The sequence below is a fragment of the Drosophila obscura genome, unplaced genomic scaffold, assembly GCF_018151105.1.
Source record: "Drosophila obscura isolate BZ-5 IFL unplaced genomic scaffold, ASM1815110v1 contig_165, whole genome shotgun sequence".
NCBI classification, from domain to species: Eukaryota; Metazoa; Arthropoda; class Insecta; order Diptera; family Drosophilidae; genus Drosophila; species Drosophila obscura.
Window position 1 is genome coordinate 952307 of NW_024542752.1, and position 10564 is coordinate 962870.

The 10564-nt window shown below is 55.1% G+C and overlaps 2 protein-coding genes across 2 annotated transcripts; one reads left to right on the forward strand and one right to left on the reverse strand.

The window, feature by feature from the left end:
* Positions 1-1066: 1066 nt before the first annotated feature.
* LOC111077442 lies at positions 1067-3302 on the forward strand. The gene is made up of 3 exons (XM_022371718.2): positions 1067-1346; positions 2151-2385; positions 2462-3302. Exons 1-3 carry the CDS (start codon positions 1271-1273, stop codon positions 3087-3089), a joined length of 939 nt encoding a protein of 312 aa, XP_022227410.1. The 5' UTR covers positions 1067-1270; the 3' UTR covers positions 3090-3302.
* Positions 3303-3307: 5 nt separating this feature from the next.
* LOC111077441 lies at positions 3308-9357 on the reverse strand. The gene is made up of 5 exons (XM_022371717.2): positions 8647-9357; positions 8448-8583; positions 7454-8396; positions 6924-7391; positions 3308-6855 (listed from the first exon to the last, which is right to left on the reverse strand). Exons 1-5 carry the CDS (start codon positions 9252-9254, stop codon positions 3320-3322), a joined length of 5691 nt encoding a protein of 1896 aa, XP_022227409.2. The 5' UTR covers positions 9255-9357; the 3' UTR covers positions 3308-3319.
* Positions 9358-10564: the final 1207 nt, after the last annotated feature.

The following is a 10564-nucleotide window of genomic DNA, read 5'->3' on the forward strand; positions in this document are numbered from 1 at the left end:
CGCCAGTGCCAGCACTAGCCTCAGATATTACTAATCTTTATTGGGGATCGATCGGACGGAGGGTCTGCCGATTCGATCGCTCTTCCTCTCTCTCTCTCTCTCTCTCTGTCTGTGATTCTCCTCTGAAGGCACTTGCAGACAAGGCCAAGGAGCATTAGGCCTGCATATTATTCAATCCATATCCCAATTGGCCTCAGTGACACTCCATCGATGCAATAAATTTCATAACTATCTGTCGGTCTATCGGTCTGTCTGTCTGTCTGTTCCGTATTACAGGTCCCAAGGTCTAGGGCTGTTACAACACCATTGACGTCTGTCTGCTCGAAAATCGCGTTTGGAATCGCTTCGCAATCTGGTAAGTCCCATCGATACCAATCAAGTGCACTTCATCGATGTAATCTTGTGTCCGTTCCTGATTAGGCTACGGATTGTTTTGTGCCTGGGCAAAGGCGATGTAATACCCTCCAGCCAATTGTTGAAAGTTTCCGCTTGTAAAAGTGATCGAAGGATGAATTGATCTTTCAAGCAGGACGTTGTCTGAGAGTTTTAAAAGCAATGTGAATTTTGGGGGATAGCTTTCGGGGCTGGGCACCAAAAATTGTTGCTCCCAGCTCCAACGCTTTAAAAATTTAATTTGCGAAACTCTCTGCTGCCATTTAAATCGCATTAACATAAATTGCAAAAGAAAGAAAAACAAATAGAATTGGAAATGGAAATGGATCCATAAACAAATGCGTTGACTGCTGACTTTTGATGGATCTCTCTCACTCTCTCTCTTATCGATGATTCCCCCTCGATGGGTGTCGCGGGGGGCACTACGGCTGTCGTGTGTTTGTTTGTTATTCGATTGCCAGTGGGGCTGATGATCGGTCGGGGCAGTCGTATGTTGCTGCTATTGCGTTGGGCCCCTTTATCGCCACAACAAAACGAACGCGAACGAACGCGAACGAGCGAACGACGTCGGCACGGGCAATCGGAATCCAATCTCACGAAACCATAACAAAAAATTATGGAATTATCTAAGGAACGATTTGTTGCGAATTTAGAAAAAAGAAATGCTCGGCTCTGAGCTGCCCACATTCAACGTTCGAAGCTCCCGACAGGTGGGCGCGACAATTTACACGCGACATTCAAAATATTTAACGACGATCCCCTCATCCCTCCAGCACAACACAATACACAGCTGGAACCTACCTCTGTTCTGTTCATTAAAATATATTTATCTCCTTTTTTTTTGCGTTTGGTGTGTTAAGAAGAAAAAGTGTTTGCCATGCAGCTGAACGAGCATTATCGAAAGATTATGAAGATCCTGATCTTTGCATTCCTGTGCACTGAGATGCAGACGAGTAAGTATAGTCCATCCAAGCGATCCAATAGGCACTCTTCGGCATTCACTCGGGGACTGCTATCCATATAGTAGTTTTAATGTAGTTTAATCAGCACGGGATTTAGCATGGGATTTACCTAACTGATTAAAATCTGTTTGTTGGATCGGCTTAGCACGGCTTAGGGGAATGCATAATTTGCATCGCTTGAATTTGCGCATGAAATAAGTTCAATTATTGATGGGATCTAAGCCTAAGCACGCGCTCGATTAAGGCCAGTTAAAGTATCATTAGCAGAGCAAATATACCCGTAGATATAGCTACAGCTAAAGCTATAGCCACCGATGTGTACCAATAATTTTGTTGCGTATTGAACTCTACGTTTATTCCCATGATTATCCCCCAAATTGATCAATTGCTGGCTGGCTGGCTGGCTGGGTGTATCCATAGCGTGTTCAACTGAGTTTCCGTCTTGCTATCATATCTTACGGCAGGCAGGGGAGGGCAGGTGGGGTGTGGCCTGATCGTGCCGCTTCGTCGTATAGCCGGGCGCGTGTGCACTCGACCGTCCGCCAGTCATTCGGCAGTACCGATATCACTGAACCGATCAGACCATTGACCATTCGACGACGCTGCCCCCTGATAACGATGATAAGGGGGGAATCCGATCCGTTTCGTTCTCCTCTGCTCTGCTCTGCTGCTCCATTGCCAATTGCAGTTGCCAGTGACTGACTGTTTCCAGGGAGAATCCGTATTCGATCGTGCTCGAATCTTATCACATCCTGCTCGCTAACCTTCACCCCGAACTTTCCACCAACTTTGCAGCGTTCACGCATCGCGACTTGGCCGCCAAGCAGCGCAGCATTGGCTTGGCCCCAACCGGCGGAGACCTGACAGCCCTGGGCAGGAGTGCCGGCGCCGCCTGTTCAACGGTGGCCTCATACCAGGCCTCCATCCGTCTGCTGGCCCACGAGCGCGACTACTTTGGCAAGGGACACATCTGCTCGGGTGCCCTGGTGGCGCCCTCGGTGGTGCTCACCGTGAGCAGCTGTCTCTACAGGTGAGTGCGGCGCACAGAGTCCACACAGCGAGGGGACTCCAACTGATCTGTCTCCATCTCTAATCCCCTCTCTCAGCCATAGCCGCAGGAGTCACTATCATCCGTCGGAGCTGCGCGTCATGCTCGGCAATCCTCAGCGCTTTGCGCCCAACGAATTGGGACTCATCCTGGGCGTAACGCATGTCCACCAGCCACCAAAGGAACTGGCCCTCGCCATACTAATGCTGGAGCGGGATGTGCCAGTGGATCATCCCCAGATACAGCCACTGCTGCTGCCCAATCCAGATCGGCCGTCCAGTTCGCTGCGGGACCAAACCCTGCAGATCAGCACTTGGGGCTACGACGGTCACAGCCGGGAGCTGCACGACCTCCTCACACTGAATGCCACAAAGACTTTCTGCCAGACGTCCCAGCCGCCGCCTCAGTCTCAGCCTCAGATAATCTGCGTCGAAGCGGAGGGTTTGTCATCGACCGGGGGAAAGCTCTTCATGGATGCGGGCGCCACGCTAACGGAGCGGAATCAACTGCTCGGTCTGCGCAGTGCGGACGGTGGTGGCTTCGTGGAGGTGGCCAGCCATGTGGAGTGGATCCTCACACAAATAGGCGATGGCACCAATCAGAACAGCTCCTTCTGGGGTGTCCTATTGTTCCTCTCCTTCACCGGGTATGTGCTGACGGTGAGCCGAAAGTCGCTGCTCGCCTAGGGCGGCAGCATATCGGGATATCTGGATATCTGTATGATTTTTAGATTTATTCCTCATTCGAATGGAATGGAATGGATTGGATTGGAATGGATATATACAGTGGATTCTGCCTAGAACTTAGACATAGAATGAACATGGAATGTGATAATCTCGTAGAGCTCGTAGAAATCTGTACAGATCATAATTAATAATACATTAACAAATAAATATATATATATATGAATGCCATCCTAATCCAGCAAAGCTCTGACCAGTGTGCACTCTCCTTCTGCTGCTCCTTCTCCTGCGCCTTCTACTCCTCCGCAGAGCAGCATCAATGGTGCCTCCTTCTGTTGCAACTGCTCGCCGGATTGCACCAGCGGCAGGGCCCACTGCTGGCCATCTCCTTTGTGGCCGTAGGAGTGCTGCTGCCAACCGCCCACCTGGCCATAGCTGAACAAGTAGAAGGGCTTCGCCTCTGGCTGTGTGAGCACCAGCAGGTAGCGCTCTCCGCCCACGCTGAGCGGTAAGATCTGCTGAATGGACTCCTGGAGGCGCAACTGCTGCAGCGGCACAAACCGTGGACCATCTGCCTGTGTGTGGTTGTCGTTGGGGCTGAGCATGAAGATGGCTATGTGGCGACAGCCCCGACAGCTGAGCATTAGCTGATCCTCGTGGAACTCGGCCTGGTCGTAATCGCCGTCGATGAGCTGCGCGAGCAGGAAGCGCTCACTGGATGCATCCCTCAAGTGGATGGCGAGTGCCGGACGATGGCTGTGCACTCCGCTGGCCAGCAGTAGCTGCTGCTTCTGGGGCTTCCCCGTGCGAATGATCTTCATCAGGCGGCCATCGACCGAGTCCAGGGACTGCCAGTCGGTGAGGCTGCAGTTGCTAGTGCTCAGCCGCAGAATGCGCACTTCCACTCCACTGCCAAGTAGGATCAATGCCTCGTCCAGCATCTCCAGGTGCTCCACTGGCTGGCGCATGCCCAAAGTGAAGGACTCATTCCGGCACTCGATCCTGATGGTGCTGCGGAGTCGCTTCACCGGTCGCTGGCAGTGATTCTGCACTTTAATGCGTATATCGCCCGAGTCCACACGCAGCAGCTCGCTGGACAGGCTTACGTTGACCAGGTGGACCCTCGCGGGCTGCCACTGGAGCTGGGCCCTTAGCTGGCGACCCTGGCAGATGTCCGAGGACTGCTGGCCGAGGCTGAGCCTGCCCTGCAGGTCAAAGGATTCGTTGGTTGCTGTTGCTGCTGCTGCCTTGAACCAGAGCGCCTTCAACGGCTGCTGGTCGTAGTCCAGGTACAGCAGTCGCCGCTTGCTGGCCTTCTCGCCCTTGGCCTTTTGCAGCAGATCCTCCAGCGCCTGCAGAGCCTCGGGCTCTCGCTCGCTGGCCGCTTCACGCAGCAGGTAATCCGCCGGAGGTGGTGGCCTCTCGTCCACATAAAGCAGGCCGGCCGGAAAGCGGGCTTCATCCAGCCACAGGCTATCGATATTATAGTCGCGATCCTTGAAGATGCTCTGGCGATAGCGCTCGCTGAGATCCTTGCCATTCAGGTGCATCACATGGCCGGGCCCCGCGAACTCCACGCCGCCCGCAAAGGTCTTGCTGCCGCCAAACGATTGCAGTCGCGGGCTATGCCGATAGACGACATCCTCCAGCCCAATGCCGTTGATGGACCGCAGCAGGGGTCGCCCCTCGAGGATGAGTCGCTCGAAGCTCAGGCCACCAAACACCTCCATGGTGGGGCCTCGCAGGGGCACACGATGCTCGAAAAAGTAGTCCAGAATCATCTCATTTACGCTGCCCAGGCGCAGGTCCTGCTCCACTCGCAACTGCCTGAAGCTGGCCCTAGGCCAGGGCCTGCCGCCGCCCTGCACAAAGATCTCCTCGATACGGGCACCGTTCACCAGGCCGCGCTGACCTAACGTCAGTCTGCCCAGACGCGGGGGCGTCGCAAAGCGAAGCTCGGCACGAATGGCACCGCCATGGGACAGGCGGTAGAGGGAGGCATTCAGTCGCTCCAAATCGATGTCGTTCAGCCGCCCAAAGTGTCCATCGCCAGCCAGGTCCAAGCCTTTCGCCCAGACGGGACCCAGCAGCTGCTGGGGGGCCTCCACCAGCTGGCTCTCGTTGCTGGCCGTCCATCGGAGCAGGGCATCAGCCGCCAGGTGGGTGAAGTTGAGGTCCGCCTGCAGCGGCTGCTGCTGCCTGGTGTGCAGCCTCTCCAGGCGGGGCTGCCGCAACAGCACGTGCCCGGCAATCGTCTGGTTTCCCTCCCGTCGCACTGCATGCTCCCGCAGATAGTTGAGGTGGCTACCATGTCCCTCCTGCTCCTCCTCCTCCTGCCAGAGGGCATCGCCAGTCACCACCAGTCGGCGCCACGGCTGCTTCCAGAGTGCCGCCAGTCTAGTGTCGAGGTCTTCCAGTCCCAGATCCCTGGGACACCCGAGACTGCCATTGACACTCAACTGGTCCACAGTGAGATCGCCCTGGAGCAGCAGCTGCTCCCGACGCGTGTCCACAAAGAGCTGGGCAGCCACTCCATTCAGCCGGGGCACATCCACATTGCTGGCGCTCATGCGCTGGCAGCTGTAGGCCCCAGTGATGGCCTGCGGCGTGGTCCGGAGCAGAGTGTTGTCCAGCAGGCTGCTCAGATCCAGGCCATTTACGTGCGGCGACTGCAGGGCGTCGCTCAGTTGAACGGGGGCCAGGAAGGTCTTGCGGCCCTCCAGCACCGCATTGGCATCGGGTCGTACCAGGCGGGCGAGATAGTCCTCCCACTGGATCCCATTGACCGCCTGCAGGTGGAGGCCCCGCTCGAAGCGGACATGCCCCTCGATGAGGAGCTGCTTGCGGAGCAGCAGCTGCGGCGCGTTCCCATCCTCGGAGCCGGCCGAAAGCTTGCCCAGCAGCTCGTCAAAGGGCAGACCGTTGAGGCGTCGAAAGTGGAGGCTCTGCAGCTGCACTGGCCCTGCACTGTGGTCAGCCAGCTCGAGCCGCTGCAGGCTGAGGGCGTGGCCCAGCAGCTGGGAGAGTGCCAGTCCATTCAGGCGACTCGCATTCAGGTTTTTCCCAATATCCATATCCTTGCCAACGACCAAGCGCTGGAATCCCTTGGCTCCGGTGAAATTCCGCACGGTCTGAGACTTGAGCACCAGTTCGTCCACTGGCACACCGTTCAGCTGCTGGCTGAGCAGCGTCTGCACGGTCACGGGTGCGCCAAACAGCTTGTGCCCTGTAATATTCGCCAGCTGGCCATGACGCACTGCCTCCCGCGAGATCAAGGCCAGGCGGGAGGTGTAATCGCGACAGATAATGTCACCCTCGATGGTGACATTCATGAAGATGATGTGCAACGTGCGGTTACCAACCGCCTTCGCCTGCCCAGCCTGGCTGCCCCTGGTCAGCAGATGCTCCGCCACGGGATGGCCCTGTATATGGCTGGTGGTCAGTGAGGGTGTCGTGACCTTGGCATTGCCAAACATCAATTGGGTTAGATTCTGCGCAGCGTGGGCCAGCAGGTAGTTGGAGTGGAGATCCTTCTCGGCCAGTGATTGGCCCGTGGCCAGCAGCAGGCGCGTCCTCTGGGCATCCCTCTTCACATTGTTCAGCGTCAGGGAGCCCTTGATGGTCACCCTGCCCGTGTAGTACTGCTGCAGGCGATGGTTCTCCTTCTCCATTTGCGTCTGTCGTGGCTGCATCCACGGCTCTGTGCTGGCTGTCTGATTGCCCACCAGGATGTCCCCCGAGACGCTCAACTGGTAGATGCGAACGGGCGCTGCGGGAGAGACAGATATCGAAGGGATAATGAAAATAACCACTCTGGGCATCCCCCTGGCCACTCACTCTTTATCCACGTGCTGTTGCCGCCGCGAAAGACTATGTCCCGGGCAAAGTCCAGGCCATTCACGCGCCCCGCCTCCAGGCGGGACACATAGAAGGCGGACATGAACAGATTGGAGCTAATCACCTGATCGCGCCGCAGATTGAACAGCTTTGCCACCACCAGGCCATTGAGCAGTGTCGCCTGGAGGTTCACCACTCGCGAACGCGACTGAAAGATGAGGCGTCCCTCCAACTGTTCGTCACGGGAGCGTAGGAACAACGAGTCGTAGAACTCAAACCAGGACACGCCATTGATGCGATCCACATGCAAATGACGCACCCACAGATCCGCCTTGGGGTCTCCACTCGAGGGGGCGACAGTTTTGAGGTCATTCTGATAGTCCTGCGGCGTGAGCAGCTGCTCTGTGTGCAGCGCCTTGGTCCGCAAGGGTTCCCTGAGGGTCAACAGAGACGCGTCCAGTATGTGGCCTACGGATGGATAGTCTATAGTGTCTGAGAAGAAGGTGCACTACACTGCCCCCTGCACTCACCTGGCAGCAATTGGCCCTGGTAGATGAGATTCTTGACATGCAATCGCTTCACCTTCAGCAGCTCTATGACATCGCTGGTATTGCCCGTGCCAAATGATCGCGGGACACGGCTACGACTACGACTACGGCGTATGGGTGCGAATCGTTCACGCAGCTGCTCCAGGCGCTGCTTAAGCTGGGTGGGACTAAGAAGGTGGCTGCCCTGCAGCTGCAACCTTTGGATGCGTCCTTTAGCAGCCAAATGAAAGGGTTTTTGCAATTGGATCGACGAGTGATGTTGCAGTAGCTTCTGCCAGCGGCTTAGCTCCTCCATTGAAGCTTTGCGGCGCAACAGAAGGCCCCTCAGGCTAGACAGGGTGTCCTCGAACTCGTGGCGATGCAGCTGCACAACGCTTAGATCTTCTGCACCCACTCGGTTGCTGCTGTCCTGCTGCTCCTGCTGTTGCGGCTCTCCGCCCAGCTGCACCATGCGCACCAAGTCACTGGAGGATCGGCGATAGGCCAGCAACAAGTAGCTCTCGTTCTGTGCGTTGCGATGGCTGAGCAAACCGCTTGGTTGCACATCCCCACGCACAACAAATCCATTGTAGCAGTCCAGCCGCGGGCTATTGAAGACGAGCACTTCCCCATTGGAGCGTGCGCCTATCAGGAGACGGCCCTGCTGGGCCACCGTCAGGCGGGAGAAGCGCAGATCGCGCTGTACATGCTTGCGATACACCACAAACTGTCCCTCGACCATGCGGAAGAGAAGGCAGGCCGGAGAAGTACTAGCACTGGCTGTGGCTGTGGCAGTCACATTGGTATCAGGTGCCGAGGAGCAGGCAATGAAGCAGTTGCGCTCGAGAAAGCGGAACGTCAGCACATGCCGGGCCTGAGTGGTTAGGGTCTGACGTGTCCGCAGGTGCATCGTGGCCGGCTCCAGCTCGAAAACGGTGATCACCAACTGGAAATGTAGAAATGTAGTATTTTGTGCTGGGTATCGACCGACACTCACCTTGGAGTGGGAGCCGCGCACGGAACGGCCGGTGAGGATGTACAGGGGCTGTTGGCCCACCAACTGGAGCGTGCGGATGGCGGGCAGGAATAAATCTTCCACGGGATTGAAGTACGTGTCCAGCCACTCGAAGGTTCTGCAACAAGATGGATGGGACAATGCATTTCTGAAGGCGCAGGTTACTCTGGATGCCACTCACTGTATCCGCCCCTGGGATTTCGTGTAGTTGGAGGCGAGCAGAAGCAGCACCTTCTCCGGAGCCGGATGCCTGAGCAAGTGCATCTGCTGGAAGCCGTGGGCCAACGAGAACTCCTGTATGGGCTCAAAGCTCAGCTGTGTGCCCTCGGCCATGAGCTGCTCCTTGGGCAGCTGGTAGACCTCCAGCGTCTCGGGCAGAACGATGGCCAGCAGCAGGAACTGACGCCAGGCCACCACCTCGGCGCCCAGTGAGGCAGCGGGCAGCGCCCGCAGCCGTCCCGCCAGCTCGCCCAGACGCACCAGACGCTTGTTCCCACCGCTGGCCACGTGCAGCTGAAAAAGCTCGTAGCCGTGCAGCACCAGCAGCACATCCTCGATGGGTTCGCGCAGAAGATAGAACGGATACTCGTGGCTCAGCTCCATGTCCATAAAGGGCAGACGGATCTCCACGCTGCCATTCACAGTGCTGCGACACGCACTGGGAAGCAACGAGGAGGCAGCGGCACCGCCTTCATGAACGTTCACTGAGAGCGGTGGAGGAGCGGCGCCATTCACCGCCAAAACTAGGAAAACACTCACAAAAACTAAACACACGCCAGGTGCGAACATATTTCACACGAGATCTGATCAATGATCACGAGAAAACGCACAAGAATGGACGACAAAAATACTAATTAACTTTACTTTGCTCCTCTCTGGTCTGTTCTGTCGTTCGCTTAACTGTTAATCTGCCTTGGCACAGCTTCTTAAAGGAGAGAAAGAGACAACTAGTGTGTGCTGTCATCTTTCCATGTTTTCATGTTATTCGCAAAACAGTTAGCTGACGTTTGTAAAAGAATGCGCGCACGGTGGGTGTCTTAATCAGAAAAGTGAAATTAATTAAATATACCATTGGGAGTATCAGATCAATAATGCTGCGCAGCCTGAACGTATACTATGGGAATTATTTACATTATACATGTAGTATATATTTATAATTTCAGCCAATATTCCCATAAGAACAATCAATCTCTCTCTACCGCTCTCTCCGTCTCTCTCTGTCTGTAGACAGTCTATGTCTGGCAGCAGTGACACCTTTGGCTGAGGACTTGGTGGCCAAAAATAACGCAGACAAACTTGGGTGAGTGCCTTGGACGGGGGCTGCTGAATCAATCAGCTTCGATCATTAGTCGAGGTCATTAAAGACATTAAATGGGGAGCACCGCTCCTACCATTCCATCCCACTGTGTCCATTGATGGAAAGAGATGAGAAAAGCATTTAACACGGAAGAGGGAAGGCAGAGGGAGGCATAAAAATACATTTTGTATTTGCCATGGGCATGGGAAGGGGATTGCGGTGCAGGGTAGGCTTACCCCAATAAGGGCACGAATTGGTATTCCTGGTAGAATTTACGGAATCACCCATAAATCTGCAGCCTTAACCTTAAAGGTGGCAACATTTGTACTCGCTTTTGTCATGAGATTTACGGGGGCCAAATGGGGTGGAAATGTATTGAAAAACCATCTGCATGTCAATAACCTCGAAGAAAGCTTTTTGTGCATGGCCATCTGCTGTGGAGGAATTCCCTTTTAATATTTACTGATTGATCGGCGACATACATTTTGGAAGCGAGTGTAAACAGTGCTGGTCACTGCACTCACACCACACGAGCAGAATAACCCACAACCTTATATGTAACTGTAACTGCAACTGTTGCTTCTACGAGTAGCGTAAGGTAAAGTAACTCTCATTGGAACTCTCGTTGGAACTCTCGTTGGAACAGCAGAGCAGATGTTCTCCTTTATGTTTCTTCTTCTGCGTCCTAATCCGCTCGCGTGCTGTCCAATTTTGGGCCTGTTTCTGTCTCCCTCTGACCATTTACGCTGTTTCGTGACTAATTAGCAAATTTTGCGACATCGGTTCTGCCTGGGGGCAGCGC

Excerpts from the sequence above, each read along its gene's own strand:
- LOC111077442 (XM_022371718.2), top strand. The coding sequence starts at position 1,271 with ATGCAGCTGAACGAGCATTATCGAAAGATTATGAAGATCCTGATCTTT. Across the intron at positions 1,347-2,150 it reads GTGCACTGAGATGCAGACGA|CGTTCACGCATCGCGACTTG; the intron begins GTAAGTATAGTC and ends CCAACTTTGCAG. Across the intron at positions 2,386-2,461 it reads GTGAGCAGCTGTCTCTACAG|CCATAGCCGCAGGAGTCACT; the intron begins GTGAGTGCGGCG and ends CCCCTCTCTCAG.
- LOC111077441 (XM_022371717.2), bottom strand. The coding sequence starts at position 9,254 with ATGTTCGCACCTGGCGTGTGTTTAGTTTTTGTGAGTGTTTTCCTAGTT. Across the intron at positions 7,392-7,453 it reads CCAGGGCCAATTGCTGCCAG|GCCACATACTGGACGCGTCT; the intron begins GTGAGTGCAGGG and ends ATCCATCCGTAG. Across the intron at positions 6,856-6,923 it reads CAACAGCACGTGGATAAAGA|CGCCCGTTCGCATCTACCAG; the intron begins GTGAGTGGCCAG and ends TCTCTCCCGCAG.